General features: G+C 42.5%; 1 protein-coding gene across 6 annotated transcripts in view; it reads left to right on the top strand.

Annotated features, from left to right (window-relative positions):
• Nucleotides 1-17,759, top strand: part of CALD1 (caldesmon 1) — a 123,690-nt gene that overhangs the window by 34,703 nt on the left and 71,228 nt on the right. The window contains exon 2 of one of the 6 annotated variants that reach the window (XM_072145379.1): nt 1,599-1,696. Coding sequence is in view for 4 of the 6 variants with exons in the window: in XM_072145377.1 (XP_072001478.1) it covers nt 17,454-17,544 (91 nt within the window). In the remaining 2 variants the exon portion in view is untranslated. Of the gene's footprint in view, nt 1-1,598; nt 1,697-17,355; nt 17,545-17,759 lie in introns of those variants that run through there. The other 5 variants (XR_011854778.1, XM_072145377.1, XM_072145378.1 and 2 more) reach the window with 5 other exon arrangements.

Here is a 17,759-nt window from a genome sequence, read left to right as displayed (position 1 = left end):
GAGAGGATCCTAAATTAAGAACCTCCAGCCCCCACCTTAACGAAGAATTCCCTAATAGGGTGTGTAAAAGCGGGTTTTCTAAACTTCTTTAAGAGTAGGGGGGATTAGAGCATGTTTTAATGGTCGATATAGTGGCACCTAATGACTCACATTCACTTTCGGGATCTGGAGTGGTGTTCTCGTCTGTGAGAGCTTTTTGTAGCATGTCAAAATGGCCCTTATTGTATACTTAGCTTCCTTTTCATGGTTTAATAAACCTCAAGGTCTCAAATACGTACCTAATTTGTTGGTTTTGGCAGAGGCGGACAATGTGATAATAGTTCCTTCGAAACAAAACAAGACCTGGCACACGTACAAGTAAAATACAGCGTGTTTAGTCTTCTGATAAATGGGATTGTTTGGATTTTTTTCGGTTGGACCCATTTTCTTGAAGACTCTCTGGGGAACCACTCTCTGGGGACCTTAATACACTCATACTAATACATACAGGTTACGTACAAGATAGGTTCGGCAGGTTTGTTCTTAAGTTAAATTTTTATGTAAGTCGGAACTGTATATTTTACAATCGTAACCCAAGTAAAAAATTTTTTGGTCTCTGTGACAATTGGATTTTAAAAATGTTGGGTTGTCATAAGAACCAGGACTAACAATTATTCTTAAGTACAGACACCTGTGATAACTGTTTTAGCTGTTTTTTGTAACATAGGGCTAAAGTACAGTAAGTTACCAAAATCCAGAGGTCCGTTTGTAACTAGGGGTCGTCTGTAAGTTGGGTGTAAGTAGGGGACCGCCTCTATACAGTTATAGTATGAACAGATATGTCCACTACAGAGATGAGTCAATGTCATTAAAATAGGTTTGTTTTCAATTTATTTTGTGTCCCTATGGCAACAGACTACAGACAACACCTGTGTAGTCAGATTCTATAGAAATGCTGTGTAACTTTCATACTTTTTCCTCTATTTTCTACTCCAACCACAAAGAATTTGTTTGTAGTCTCTAAACATGGAGACGCATTGGGTAAATTCCTTGAAACGTTAAAGTGTAAAATCAACTACAGGCAGACCCCTACTTAAGGACACCTGACTTACAGATGACCTCTAGTTACAGACGGACCGCTCTGCCCACTGTGACCTCTGGTGAAGCTCTCTGGATGTTACTATAGCCCCAGACTACAATAATCAGCTGTAAAGTGTCTGTAATGAAGCTTTATTGATAATCCTTGGTCCCATTACAGCAAAAAAATGTGAAACCCCAATTATCACTGGGGCAAAAAAAATTTTTGGCTGGAACTACAATAGTAAAATATACAGTTTCGACTTGCTTACAAATTCAACTTAAGAACAAACCTATGGAACCTATCTTGTACGTAACCCGGGGACTTCCTGTATAGCAATGAATTAAAATAGATTTTTATTCGTTTTTTTTACAAATGAAACCTGCATTCTGATTTGTTGGTAAAGAAAAATACTGTTTTTTTGAAGACATTTTTCAAAATCTCTCCCACAGGAGCTTTAGACACAAAACGGTGTCTACTTAAAAAATTTTTTTGAAGACTATGAAAAAAAATTGTAACTTTTGCCCCTCTTCATTTGCAGTGTGGAGAATCACAGATCCTTTATGTCTTCCTGCTAAGCAGCTGCTTCATCTGATAAATAGGACCTGACCCAGTGACTCCTTCTCTTTAGCAACCCATGTAAGTGTCATGGAAATTTTTTCTTTTAAACTTTTTTTACCCTGAAATTTGATTTAACCAGTTGGAAATATAAAGATTTTATAATTCAGAAATCGATTTCACCGATGAGAAATATAAGTCAAAGATTTTTATTATTATACTTATCTTATACTTAGTTTAATACTGTGGAAAATGAATTCTGCTAAACATTTTAATGAATTTGTATCATATGAGCTTTAGGTGAGGTGGTGACTATAAGGTATCCTTCACAAACATTCATTTTAACTATTTAACAGATTTGCTGGAACCTCATGGGCGGGGTTTGGAATGTGAGAAGAGCTACAGAAAAGAGATTGGTCGATAAAAAACAACTATTTGTTTTTCATTGTTTTGTTGTTTAGAGGCTAATACCTTTAGCAATTTATTTGTATTCTCAGGTAATTTATTCTATTTAATTTTTTTTTAATGAGGGCTTAGAATGCACATAACTATACAAATATAAAATATATATCTTGGTATAATTTTATAGTTCAGAATCTTAGCTTTTAAATGATATTAGATTCAAAGCTATAGCTGTATAATTAAGGGGCAGCACTTAAAGTCAAGCAAAGTGAAAAGGGGGGGGGACAGGAAAGAGCAGTTGCTTAGAGAACAGAAGGGAAAATCAGTCTGCCCGTGTCCGATACTTTATTGACTTCCTGTTACTCCATGAGGGATGATACAGCAAGTCTTTCTTATGCTCTTACTTATCCTACTAGTCATGGCAGATTTGTAAGAGATAAATGAACATAATTGTTTTACTTAAAAATTGTTTTATGCAAATTAAAGGGATTTTTGCAGTGATTTGGGCAGTATTTTGGGGGAAAATTGGATAAAAAGTTATACTTACCCCTGCAGAGGGATTCCCTGGCTCCCACTGTGACCATCGACTCTCTTGGGCTTCTTGATGTGCCGTCGGTAATGAAGTCACGTTAATTTCAAACTTGACATGTGAGCCAATCCCTGGACTCTAACATGACTCCTGAGGTAAGGAATTGGGGCAGAAGTCATGTGCACAATGAACGTGACATCATGACAGATGGTCCGTCGAGAGCAGAAGCACCAGGGAGCTGTGCGTGATGAACGTGACATCATCACAGATGGTCCGTCGAGAGCAGAAGCACCAGGAAGTTGTGCACGATGAACGTGACATCATCACAGATGGTCCGTCGAGAGCAGAAGCACCAGGAAGCTGTGCACGATGAACGTGACATCATCACAGATGGTCCATCGAGAGCAGAAGCACCAGGAAGCTGTGCACAATGAACGTGACATCATCACAGATGGTCCATCGAGAGCAGAAGCACCAGGAAGCTGTGCACGATGAATGTGACAACATCACAGATGGTCCATCAAGAGTAGAAGCACCAGGAAGTTGATGGTTTGCTGCAAGAGCCAGGAACACTCTCCAGATGAGAGAGAATATATTTTTTAATTGACTTTCCCCCAAATTCCCCCAGAAGTGGAAACTCCCTTTAACATTAATGGCCTATCCATAGGATAAGTCAGTAGTGTTTCACAGGTCGGTGGCCAACACTTGGCTCTTTTTGACTTGGTGTAAACTTGGAGAAAGAAACAGTTGGAGCCATGCTCTCCGTAGTGGCCAGAAGCAGTAACTTCAGTTTGGGACCAGTGGCATATTTGGCTTTTAGGTGGCCCCAAACTGAGTTATGTCTTGAGTTCCCCTTAATGCTAAACTCTACTCTTTGGTGTGAGATGGCACTGCCGATGAAGCTCTTCTGCTCCTGTCGGTCTAGCCTCTTCTAGACCAAGAGCTGAACAGGAACATCCCCCTCGTCTCTCGTTCCCTGAACTGACTGGTTTAGTGAACTTGCATCTCACCACTGTTGGGGCCCCTCTAGTCCCCAGGGTAACATGCAGTTCTGTGGGATGCTTCATAGGGACGTCCTCCCCTGGAAATTCTCCTTACATACAGTATGTTATTGTTACAGTTTTGTTTTTAGAGAGTTATTAATAGCCTGAAAATTAGAAAAAAAATTTAAAGCCTGACCTTTCGAAGAGTCCATTTTTGATATTCCAAAATATTATCCTTCATTGTTTTCTTTAAAAAAAAATCTAAAAATATTTTAAAAGAAAATACATTTTACCTTTATCTCAAAACCAGGTCCTTATGTTCGACAAAAAAGGCTGTAAGGCTGTCCCCCCCTTAGCATTCACGACATGTGGTTTTCATTAACACTTTGTTTACACAGTGTTTTTTCTTCCCTTTTGACCTGAATACATGTTGTTACTATTAAAACTTTTACCATATTTACCTTTATGTTTAGACATAACGGATGCGGTAGGTTTTTCAACCCCCAATACGTCTCGTTTTCCCTGGGGTGTCTCCCCGTGTATAACAGCTGTCGATCTGTTCATCGAGGGGAAATTTTTTTCTTCTGTTTTTCTTTTTTTTTTTCTTTTGCTGATGTTTATAACTACATCGCAACGTGCAGTAAAGCGTGAAACGATCTCGAATGCTGTCAAACGTGTTACATTCCCCAAAGCAATGCTGAAAGATAATTGTAGACCAGGGAGTTTTTCCAGCAAAATCCCATGATTGTAATCTACTTGGCACGTTGGCCCAACGTCATAAAAATGATGGAGTAATGTTTTTTCTTAATGTACTTTTTTTTTGCTTTTCTCACCAGTCGAGACTTTATCTCCTTTCTAGATTAAATAAATAGACGATTGTGTGTGAAATGTTCCGTGGATGATGACGGCCAGTCAATATCTGACTGTAATATTTAATGGTGCGGGGTGAGGCATGCTTCCCGACACTCCGAATGGCTCAGATAAAGCAGACAAAGGGCGAGATTCTTCTTCCAGTGAGAATTTCTCAAGGCTGAGGATCTCAAATAAAATGTCTCACCTCGTTACTGTCTTCTTAATTACATTTTTTAATTAAATTATATATTTATACATTTTTATTCGAAATATCTTATTGGTTAAGGGCCAACAGCCACAGGTCAGAATTTCTCAGCAGCTGATCGACAGAGAATAGAACAGGAAGTAGACGGTTCTATTTCCTGTGTGGTGGTGGTAAGACCTGTGTGTGTGGTTACCAGGGCAGATAAAGACTGGTAATGACCTTGGTGGTATGAATATTATAGCCCCTTCAAGTCTGGAATCACTTCTTTCCTCTGGTACTAGAATCAGCTTCTTGGCGAATAGAGGATGCATCCCTTCTACCGGCGTTCAATCTGCGCTCCTGAAATGACTCTTCTGTACATGTGTGTTGAGAACAGGTACTGATGTACAAGGATTTCATGGCTGAGGGTCCTTCAGAGTATAACATTTGGTGGGTGGTTTGGTTGGCCATGGGCCCCCTGGAGGGTTTGGGCCCTGGGCTACCACCCAAACCGCCTATATTATAATCCACTACTGCAGGTAACTACAGAACAGCTCCAATTCTTCAAAAGTGAGCTTCAGTGACCCAGCTTGGCCACTAGACAGAGAATGTCGCTGTCTACTTTTTCTTCTATGCTGTGTTTATCAGCTTATGTGTAGGCAGGGACAGACTCCGCCTCCTGGTGTGACGCGGCACTCCATGGCCCCGTTCTCCTCCTCCTCTCATTCTCGTTTCATCCCTGTCCTGCTAATGATCTAGATTTTATTTTTCTAGTACAAGGGGAAAGACGAAAGACTGATAGTAGAAGGAGAGCCATACTAAGGGGCAGACAGAAAGGAATTTGGGTCTCCATCCCGCTTCTCCATGATTCCCCAAACCGATTGTTATTTTGGTCTTGGTGAATTTGGCGCTCCCTGGAGTTACGTGGGATTGGTTATAGTCCAATCCACTCCTGTCTGTTGGGATGGCAGGGTGTTTGAACTCTACCAATTTGAGATTAAGTGAAGACCTAACTGCTGTGACTCACTCTCCGCTCCTTCCCATCTCCATAGATCTTCAATGTACTCTAGTGACTTTGTGAGCTTCTTTCAGTAGAGATTCCAGCGTTGGCGTAACTTGAAGCTGTCGGGCCCTAGTTCAAACTGTGTGCCATGCCCCCAAGTATAATGTAATGTTTATAGTACCAGTCCTCTCATATATATATACGAAAGGTACACCATATAGGCCCCCTAGGCGTCTTGGGCCCAGTTGTGACCGCATCCTCTGTACCCCCTAAAGTTATCCCTCTAGATTTCAAATTGTAAAGCATGAAAGAAGAGAGATGCAATGAATTAAAAAGGGATAAACAACCCCTTTTAAGGGTGTACACATTCTAGCTCCTTACTAATAAACTTTATATAGTTTTTTTTTTGTTCTTATTAGCGATTATTTTCGATCCCGGACAGAGGATGCACCCGATGAGTGTCACTTGTGACTGCACGTTTCCATATCTCACTCCCACAGACACAGGACAGTATCAAAGGAAGTTACTTATTTATATTTTGGAGGAAACTAGATGACACAAAGGAAGCGCACATTGACATGGGACATGGAAACTTCATGTAGATGTCACCCTGGTCACATAAAAGGACACAAGCCAACAGGATGAGCCTCGTAACCAATGGGAATGGAGCAACATGAGGATACATTGTGCTTAAGCTGAACCTTTGTTCCGAAGATGGACTACATGGAGTCTACCGAAATACATCCCAGACCAATAATTGGGCGATGTAGAAGTAGAACCGGACCTTTGAGGCCACAAACCAATGAAGCAAACATCTAAATAAGGTCAGCCTTCAAGTGCAGTAGGGGTGGGCCCAGTTGCCTGATTTGTTTAGAGTGCTCTGGGTCCCCTTTGCTTGTGACATTTTCAGGCCAGTATCTTTAGGTAGATCTAGGTCAACTTGGCCGGCGCCCTGTGCACTTGTAGGCTGAATGTATTATTATGGTTGAGCAGTAATTATACAGTCCCGAGACATAACTTGGGTCAAGCAGGCACCTTATGTAGAAAATTATCTCCGCTCTAAGCCACCCATTTTGTTACGTCCCTTACTCCACCCCCACACAATATAACTTACCCTTTAGTGATCCTCATCTCCTCCTCACATTGGGGCACATTTACTTACCCGATCCCTGTGCGATCTCCAAGGTGCGATGTCCGACGAGGATGAAGACTGCCAGGATTCAACAAGATTGTGCGCCCGAGATCCTGCATGTGTCGCTTCCCCGCTCGGGTCCGCCAGAGTTCACCTTCTTCTTCCCAGTGTATGTGAGTGCATGTCTTGTGACACAATTAGAATTTTAAATCCCGCCCTTAGCCCGAATCAGTCGGGTTGTCCGACGGCCGTGCCCCTAATTTGTGTCGCATGAAAGTCGCCATAATTGCGCCAAAATCTGATCGCGTGTGCCAAAAACCTGTGTTAAATGCCGAGCAAAACGGAACGGGTCGGGAAACCCGATGGAAATGGGGTCCGCGGACCCTTAGTAAATGTGCCCCATCTTGTCCCCCAGCCCCTTCATATGTAGTTCCCCCACTTACTTTACCTCTTTGCCGTGGTTTCAAGTCCAGCACAAGACAATACAATTTAGATGCCTCCAAGGATTAATTCCTAGAGATTGATAGATGGATTGTGGGCCCTAAAAAATTATTTATCCAATGGGCTCCAGAAGCCCCAGTCTAACACTGCTCTCATATATCATGGAATATCTATTGGGTTTTTGACAGAACATTGCCCCAGATTATACCAGTTTATTCTCTATAGGACACAATTCCACCTATGGTCCCCCATGGTTTCCTAAAATAATCACAATTCAAAAACTTGAGTTTCGTAAAGTGGATCTATCATAACATATTAAAGACAACCATAATCATGGAAGTCGGGATATCCTGTCAGTAAACAACCCCCCGTTCCAGGCCTTACACAAAGGTTTTCAATAAATAGGAAGTATGTCCAGGAAACTTTCCAACCAGGCACCCAGCAGCTCATGAAGCTTTCACTCTACGATCAGCTACTAAATGGACAACTTTTTGTTTGGTTTAGAGCAAGACTTTGTTCTAAGTGTTCCGGTCGGGACGGCTAATGAGAGGGACAATGACTTTTTAGATGTTATCCTTTAGGTTATTATCCTTCATGGAGATGACTTGGCATATTACCCTATCATGTGGATTCCGAAATTACAGATATGTTGTATAGACTGTCTACAGAAGTACACGGAGTCCCTACAGGTCTCTGTGATGGACCTATAGACACCCCATTGATCAACAATACCATTATTCCGTTAAAATCTGGTTGAACTTTTGGAAGCTCCAGCTTGGGACCCTTTCCAAATCAACTGCATTGTTATCAAACATTTATATATATTACTGAGTCATGGCAAGAACATGGAGGGGTCAAACCCTTGAAATATCTTAGGACCACTTGGACCTAAGCCATGGTACCCAATTTTCTTATGTGTACTTCAATAATGAGCATAGAGTTAGACCTTGTTTCTGTTTTATGGTGCTTAGAGATTACAGTTTTGGTTAATTCTATGTTCTTTGGGTGAATAGTTTGTTTATTCAAGACTACATTCAAGGGTGCACCATCCATGTTTCAAGTTGAGCCTCTCGCCTCAGGCAGCAGCACCGGTAGTAACAAGGGGGGCAGCAGGAGAGGTGTTGTCACCAGCTTTAAAGAAGTACCTGACACCTAAAAATAGGGTCTCTTCACACCTTATGTTAGCGTGAGTTTGAAACACTGCATGCAGAACCCATCTACTGAAAAAAACTTACCTGATATATTAATACTGGATGGGGCAAAAGGGGGTGACATCTATAGCTTGCCTCAGGCAGCAGTATGTTTAGGTTCATCCTTGGCTACCGTCACCAAAACAACCAAACAAGATGGTTGGAGTTGTGTCCAAAGCCCATGGAGAGGTCATTCTGTGGTTTTCCATGATACTTTGGAGGCCTAATATGAAGAGGCCCAGTGTCGGACTGGCCCACCGGAGTACCAGAGGATCCTCCGGTGGGCCCTGGCTCAACCCAATATTAAAACCCAGAGGTCCATCAGAAAACAACACAATTTGAAGGCTACTAGAGTATATTCCTGGGGGATAATGAAGAGTGGGCCCCCAGATTGATTTTCTCTGGTGGGCCTAAGGATACCCAGTCCGACACTGAAGAGGCCATAGTATAAATGATAACTTTGGGATGTTTGAGGATCCACATTAGAAAGAAGGGCATCACCCAGATCCTAAAAGTGTGGTCCAATCTCCTAAATGTATTGGGCTCATTTGTCAGATAGTTGTGACCAGAAAATTTGGTGATCACGTCACAAAAAAGTGGCATGTCACCACCGAAGTAGGAACATTAGGTCGTGGCGAAAAGTTGAGTTTGGTACAGGTTTTGGATCTACGTCCCTACACATTCTTACCCCTTAAACGCTACACAATGGCCTCCTTCATACAATGAAAGCATTCCTCGAACATTTTCGTACTGTATCCTATAACACAAGCCCCAGATTTTCTTCTCGAGGTAGCAGCAGCGTAGTAGGACTAGGCCATGGACACACTGGGAACCTATTAAGTGCTCGCCTGAGTCCTGATCTTTATCTGTTCCTGTATTACATGACTATTTAACACTGACATTAGAACATTCTGTTTCTAACAATCCCTATAGGGGGGGGGGGAGCGGGAAAGAAAAACCAAAAACCAAAAAAAAAACATAAAAAGTTTTTATTAATCTCGGCTTATCTTATGAAAACATCAGACTGCATCCCACTGCGCTGCAGTTGTTCTAATATAGTCAAGTATCTGGTCTCAAAGCACGAGTCATCAGGATGTTTTGCAGATTGCATAGCTCTCCGCGTTAAAGGAACGCCAACCCTCGGGACGAATAAAAAAAGAGTAATAAGAGAAAGCAAAATCTTGCCCGATTCTCCATCTTCAGGACATTTATGTGCTCCTAAAACAAGCGGCTTCATAGAAATCTGATAAGGAATTCATAAACCTTCACACCTTGGTTTCCTCCATGCTGTAACTAATGTGGGCTTAAAGGGGCTGTCCACTTTAATCACATTCCAGCAAATGATTGATAGTGTTTGAGTAATGAAGCTATAAAATTTTCCAATACACTTTCTGTATCAATTCTTCTCAGTTTCCAAAATGTCTGCCTAATGTCCTGCTACAGGAAGCTATATTGTTTACTTCCTGTAGATAAACACCGGTCCCTGGTCATGTGATGTTACACAGGTGCACGATTCGTAATAACACATTGGGGCACATTTACTTACCCGATCCATTCGCGTTCCAGCGGCGGCTTCTCTGACGAGCGTTCGGGTCTTTCGGCGATTCATGAAGGTCCTGCGCCCGATGTCCACCAGGTGTGTCTGCTGCGCCGAAGTCCGCCCGTGCGACCAATTTTTTTTTTAAATGCGGCGGTTTTTCCGAATCCGTCGGGTTACCGTTCGGCCAGGCCCCCCGATTTCCGTCGCGTGCATGCCAGCGCCGATGCGCCACAAACCGATCGCATGCGCCAAAAACCCACGGCAATTCAGGGAAAATCGCCGCAAATCGGAAATATTCGGGTAACACGTCGGGAAAACGTGAGTCGGGCCCTTAGTAAATGACCCCCACAGTGTAATTAAAGCTGTGTGATGCTAATGAGCCACGAACCTGTGTGACATCACATGATCATGGACCGGCGTTTATCTACAGGAAGTAAACATAGAAGCTTCCTGTAGAAATAAAGCAAGCAGAGATCTAGAAAACAGTAAGGAATTGATATAGTTAATTTTTCCAACATACTTTCTAACTTTTCATTACACAAATAATATTATTATTATTTGTTATGTGCTTAAAGTGGACAGCCCCTTTTAAGTAAAGGGGCGTGGCTTGTTTGGATATCATCATTAACAGGTCAGTCGGAGGATTCTTGTAAACAAATTGGACCAATCAAAAATTAGGGGTTAGGAATGGAGGTTGTGGACTTGTCTCCGCGACAATTTAAAAGAAGGGTTTCCTGTCCAATTTTTTAGTGGTCATCAAGAATCAAATTGTACATCTTTATAATACACAGTCCTGGTGATTTATTAACTTTTTGTATTAAAATGTTATTGGACCTGGTATGAGACCAGACGTCATCACCCAAGCCTTTGTGGTCCGGTTCTGGTGGCCTTTGTAGGCACTTTCTACAGTGGGCACTGATCCGCATGGGCCGGTCTGTGACCATCCCACCCAACACACAATGGGCCAGCAGAAACTTTTTAGAAATTTGTGCTCCTGTTGTTCTTCAATTGTATCATACCAGATGGACTTAGCTGGCAGGGAAGATACCATGACCATGAAAGTGGTTGTCCCGGGGTAAGATGCATCCAATGCCCTTTTTGGTTGTACCATCAGTTGGTACAAATGAATTCACTTGGGTTGGGAACACACTGAGTAAAGGGATCTTTAGCCCGCACTTTACTTTCATACTATTGAGTGCACACCCCTCTACTTCCCCAATCTTCCCGCATTTATAATGTTTCTTACCAGGGTCGGCTCCAGGTTTCAGTAGGCCACTGGGCGACAAACCCTTTACAGTGAAGTCATCCAAAATTCAGAAACTAAAACAGTCTCCTGTTCCTTAAAATATTCCCCAGTTTATCATCCCAAATAGCCCCCCCATAGTTATTTTATATAAGCCTCTCTCAACCCCTATGGATTCGTTAGATAAAGCCACCTCACTCCCATGGATTCCTTTATGTACAGCCTTATACGGGCCCCCCAGCAGCTCTGGGCCCCGGGACTTGCCAAGGTATGCCCAGTGCTGGCACCGGCCCTGTTTCTTATCCTCCTCTAACACTGGCGTTTAGACAACTCTTAGGCCTGATACCCAAAGGGAAACAGGAACCAAGTTGAACTTCTCCAAGCTTCTGCAAGGGAAGCGATACCCTTCAGGGCCTACTGGCTTATATGGGTTCTCCGGTCACAAGTTGTCTCCTAAGGGGAAACCTGCTCATCATGGAGATCTCAGAGATGGGTTCTCCAAACTCCAAATTGTATTGTTTTCTGATGGACCTCTGGGGTTCAGCAATGGGTTGAGTAGGGGCCCACCGGAGGATCCTCTGGTACTCCGGTGGGCCAGTCCGACACTGGGTTCTCCCACCTATTGCCAGAAAGGGAGTCTGTTTAACCCCAAATTAATTCATACTAGATGGTCTAACCTTTACACATCAGTGAGTCTCGCTCCACTTTAAGCTACTTCTGGCAAATAATGAAGATACATAACATAAAAAAGCAAAATAAACCCTACAACAATAAATTCCTTCTTGAAATTTTTGTCCATTATTTCGTGCCCGGTGTTAGTAATTCTCCATTTGTGACCCATTTGGAGTATAGATGGTATCTCCACCCCCTCATTGTTATAGTAAACCACAAATGTGCAAGTACGAAGGATCAAACAGGACCACACACACACACACAGTGCGTAAAGTAGCTTAGTGCGCTGGCCCGGTGCCCCTGAAACCCAATAGTGTAAATGGGACGTGACAGCGTAAGACACATAAATAACAGATAGTCACCGGATGATGTTATGTACCAGTATAAAAGGCAAATAATGAAAGGATGTAAAGGTCGTAAAACCCAAAGACAACACTTAAAGCTGCAAATTCTGTACAAGGAACATCCAACTATCAGGTAACTATTATCACGATGGGGTCTTTTGTGCAGCATAGGGACCTTAAAGTCCTTGTATGCAAGCTGCAATTTAAGATTATGGTACTATACATAGAGCTGAGATGCTGTATCTAAGCTGCCATTATAGAGGTTTCTACTATACATAGAGGTGAGCTGCTGTATCTAAGCTACCATTATAGAAGAATCTACCATACATGGAGCTGAGCTGCTGTATCTAAGATGTCATTATAGAAGAATCTACCATACATAGAGCTGAGCTGCTGTATCTAAACTTCCATTATAGAGGTATCTACCATACATAGAGCTGAGCTGCTGTATCTAAGATGTCATTATAGAAGAATCTACCATACATAGAGCTGAGCTGCTGTATCTAAACTTCCATTATAGAGGAATCTATCATACATAGAGCTGCAGTATCTAAGCTGCCATTATACTGTAGAGGTATCTACCATACATAGAGCTCAACTGCTGTTTCTAAGCTTCCATTATAGAGGTATCTACCATACATAGAGCTGAGCTGCTGTATCTAAGCTTCCATTATAGAGGTATCTACCATACATAGAGCTGAGCTACTGTATCTAAGCTTCCATTATAGAGGTATCTACAATACAAAGAACAGAGCTGAGGTATCTAAGCTTTCATTATAAAAGTATCTACCATACATAGAGCTGAGCTGCTGTATCTAAGCTGCCATTATACTGTAGAGGTATCTACCATACATAGAGCTCAACTGCTGTATCTAAGCTTCCATTATAGAGGTATCTACCATACATGGAGCTGCTCTGCTGTATCTAAGCTGCCATTATACTGTAGAGGTATCTACCATACATAGAGCTGAGCTGCTGTATCTAAGTTTCTATTATAGAGGTATCTTCAATACATGGAGCTGGTCTGCTGTATCTAAGCTGCCATTATACTGTAGAGGTATCTACCCTCATGGAGCTGGTCTGCTGTATCTAAGCTGCCATTACACTGTAGAAGTATCTACCCTCATGGAGCGGGTCTGCTGTATCTAAGCTTCCATGTAAAGGAATAGAAATGAATCCGATGCTGGTGCAGGACAAGTTCTACTGAAGGTCCAGGCTGGATTTTGGTTTCCGGGGGCCACGAGTCTTTAGCTACACCCCTGACTCTAACCATTGGTTATCCAGGGAACTACAACTCCACTTAAAGGGAATTAGCAAAAGACATCTCTATGGATCTAACGTGGTGTCACAGCCTGGTCCTGATCAGGTCCAGATGACGCTGCTGCAGGGTTCTCTCTATGACATCTCGTCTCTGTAGCGAGCTGTGGGGGGACTCTGTCAGCTGGAAATAATCTGGATCACTTTTAAGACCTTCTATATAAACAGGAATGTTTTAACCCACGAACAAAAAAGCACAAGCCTCGAAGATAAAGGAACTCTCAATCATAACAATGTTTGGCCTCATGGACATAAAACTGGACAAACCCTTTAAGAAAAGTGGCTCCTTTAAGGAAGTCTCAAGCATGAAAAAAAAAAAACGGCATGGAATTACTTTCTTAATGAAGAAAAGACAACATATTTTCGGGTCAGGGATAATGTTGCAGTTCATGCTATCAGCCGTAACCTTCAGTTTGGGTATTTCCTGTTGTGTTGTCTATAGCTCTGGACGAGCTGCGGCTCAAGTTTCAGATACTTCACTTTTCCAGATGATCCGAACTAAAATTATTCTCAACGTTTCAGGACTGGAGTTGTACTACAGCTTCGAGGGGGAAAAATGTTACCATGAAACCAAATCCAGAATTTCCCCCCCTGAAAACAAAGCCACATACATCTATCTCCTTACTAATGGTAGGGCTGGATCTCGAAAACTGAGGACCCTTGTGCATTAAGGATGTGTGGCCTCTTAGTATCCCTAGAAGAACCCATCGTTATAAAGCATAGGATGGTGGTCTTAATAATGACAACTAGATATGAGCGAGTATACTCGTCCAAGCTTGATGCTCGTTCGAGTATTAGAGTACTCGGAACGGCTCGTTGCTCGGACGAGTATCTCACCGGCTCGAGATCGAGCATTTACTTAACGAAACACAGTGAAGAACACAATGAAAACAGTGAACACAGGATCATTTCAGTGAAGAACACAGTGAAGAACACATTGCAGATGTTTCCGTACATCTGCTAACTTATCCGAAGACACGCGCGCCGAACGGTGTTCTTCACAATAGTGAAGTGATTGACCAGCTCCATCTATTTTGATACTCCCCCATATCTTCTGACACATTGGGATTACCAGAAGAGGTGCTAGGTATGATAACATTCTCAGAAACTAGAGATAAGGGAGACATGTTGAAGGTTTCGGACTCAACTTACAACCCAAGCTTCAGTCTGTCTCACTTCAAAATGTTTTTTTTTTAGAACCTCGAAACGCGTTGTGTATTCGAGATACTAATAAAACGTTTCATTTTACGCTACTTCTACTGCTTCCTGATTACCGGTATGCGCCAAAACGACTATACCCTCCCTTCCATTCAAGTACGATTCAGACCAGTGTGGCAACTGAGACCTGATGATTCAGTCCAAAGAGAGCACCATATGGTAATACAACAAGGCGAAATACTAGAGTGGTGCCTAATCATAGCACAACCATATCTGGTGCGCCTTATTCCATCTTCCTTTGAGTAATTACATTTTCACGACAACAATGCTATTCAATGATTGTTTTGTCTTCTTCCTTTCTTACTTTCCGTACTCAACGAAAGTCCCAGAACTAAGAGATGGAGCCTTGTTCTATTAAAGAGAACCTGTCATCAGAAATTGGCCTAATAAACCACTACCAGAATATTGTGGAGCATTGTAACACCTTCTAGTTTTTGTTTCTTTCATGGTCCAGTGTGGTGGCATCATCCAGAAGATCAGCTTTGAAGTGGTTGTATAAAGTCAAGGAGGCGGAGAGTTTAACACTGAAGTCAAGGTGGGGAGCTCTGAACGCCTCCTCTTCTGTGATTGACATTGTGCATTGGATGTCAGAAGATCTGGTTAGTGATGTCTCTGGATCTAGGATCATCAATTACAGTGAAGGGGACTTTCTGAGGAAGAGAGAGCTTGACTTCATTGTTAAAATCTCCACCTCCTTGACTTTATACAACCAACTTACATGTCACTTTAAAGTTTATTTTCTGGATGATGCCACCAGACTGCGTCATGAAGGGAACATGATCTGGAAGGTGTTCAGCTGCTTGACAACATCCTGGTAGTGGTTTATTAGGTCAATTTCTGATGACAGGTTCCCTTTAAGCGTAAATACTATTACATCATATCTTCATGAGATCTTTCCTAAGTGTATGGCACAATAAAAAAAATTCTGAAGAATTGGGAAGACAAAGAGTTGTCTTTTTTGGGATTGTCTTGGCCCAACAAATCATCTCAGTCCACATTTATTGATATTATTATCACCAGATACTGTTATTTGAGTTTTTTTATATCGAGGTTTAGAGTGAGGAGTGGTGGGATATTCCAGAAGAAACAGATGATTTCTAGTCATGAAAACAAGATAATTGGATGGCAAGATTGGGAATTGGATATGGAAATAGATATGGATAACATCAGGATGTAGGTGATATAAAAATTGCAAAATAAAACTTGCATTTCTTCTGAGAATTTAAGACAGATTGGGGCAGATTTACTTACCCGGTCCATTCGCGATCCAGCGGCGCGTTCTCTGCGGTGGATTCGGGTCCGGCCGGGATTCATTAAGGCAGTTCCTCCGTCCACCAGGTGGCGCTGCTGCGCTGAAGAGCATCGGAACGCAGTCAAGTTCACCGGCCGATTCCTAGTAAAGGTAAGTGCAAGCTCCGCGACACATTTTATTTTTTTTTAATGCGGCGTTTTTTCCGGATCCGTCGGGTTTTCGTTCGGCCACGCCCACCGACTTCCGTCGCGTGCATGCCATCGCCGATGCGCCACAATCTGATCGCGTGCGCCAAAATCCCGGGGCAATTCATGGGAAATCGGCGCAAATCAGAAATATTCGGGTAACATGTTGGGAAAACGCGAATCGGGCCCTTAGTAAATGACCCCCATTGTTGTAGACTATGCAAGGATATGGTAGTTGGCCTGCTTGATTGCATGGACAACTAAAGATGAGACATCTGGAGAACACAGTAGAGTGCTTAACAACCAGTCCAGTGTGTTGGATAGTAACTTTGGTTGGCCCATAAAGCCAGTATTTGTCATCCATAGATATTGATGGTGGTCCCCAATTTCTTGTGTCATAGCAGCATCAGAGAGGTCACAGCATTACTAGACCTTGATACGAAGATCAAAACTCTATAACCACCAGTAAACACTAGCGTAAAGGGACAAACACTTGTGGGCTTCAGATTATTGAGTCAAACCTGGGAAGACGGGAACTCAAGAGAAGTTTCTTGGTTATAAAAACATGTTTGGATGAGGTTGAGAAGATGCCAGAAGAAATGGTAAAGTTAAAAAAAGATGGCAAGAGGAAAATAAACCAGAAGGCCTTGGATGAAGTAAGATTTGGGATTAAGAGACCATTTGATGGACCATGAGTAGATGAGGGAACGTAAAAATAAATGAGATTTTCTTAGGAACCTGGGTTATGTTAGTAAGGCATGGGGGACTTTGTAGACCGACACAGTAGGAGTCTCTGAAATTTTATAAATGTAATTTCTAGATATATGGTGACTCTACCTTCAGTCACAAGTGTTTTTATGGTTTTTATACAACCAGTGTCGGACTGGGGTTCCTTGGGCCCACCAGATAAACTATGCTGGCGGCCCACCCTCCACCAGCTTCTAGAAAACAGACTCCAAATTAGTGGTACTCTGCTGTACCTTTGGGGTCCAGTACTGGTTTAGAGCCAGGGCCCACCGGAGGAACCTCTGGTACTCTGGTGGGCCAGTCCAACACTGTATACAACAGAGAAACTTCTAAGCCTCACGTGTGCTTGAAATTTGGTGGATTTCGATTTGGTATTTAAGAGGTTAATTGTGGAATGTTGTCCCAAAGTTCAGCGAGGCAGCCTCAAAAACCTCACAGGAAACTCCTCTAGTTCTTGGTGCTGATCTGGCATCCAGCATCCGAAAGTTTAAACTAAGCACTGACAGGACGGTTTAGCTAAACACAGAGCGGACACAAAGCCTTTCCCTTTTCTGGTAGTACTTTAATATGATCTCCAGAGTGGAGGAGACAAGCCTGGTCTTTGATGTCCTGCACACCGTGTGCCTGCTCAGTGATACCTAAGACTTTACATTCGAGCTGGTGGATTACAAATCACAGAGCGATATCTGCGACTGGTGAGTGTGGAGGGTTTCTGTTCTTTGTGTTTTTTGTCTTGGAAAAATAGATGAAAGGACACGGAAGACCAAGAAGACGAGGTGGGAGGGGGTGGACTTCAGGATCTAGACCAGTGATGGCGAACCTTTTAGAGCCTGCGTGCCCAAACTTCAACCAAAAGCCGCTTATTTATTGCAAAGTGCCAGCACAGCAATTTAAGCAGTAATGTATTTCT

This window comes from Engystomops pustulosus, chromosome 4, assembly GCF_040894005.1.
Source record: "Engystomops pustulosus chromosome 4, aEngPut4.maternal, whole genome shotgun sequence".
In the NCBI taxonomy this organism is placed as follows: Eukaryota; Metazoa; Chordata; class Amphibia; order Anura; family Leptodactylidae; genus Engystomops; species Engystomops pustulosus.
The sequence above is the reverse complement of the archived record's forward strand: the minus strand, read 5'-3'. Positions and strand labels throughout refer to the sequence as shown.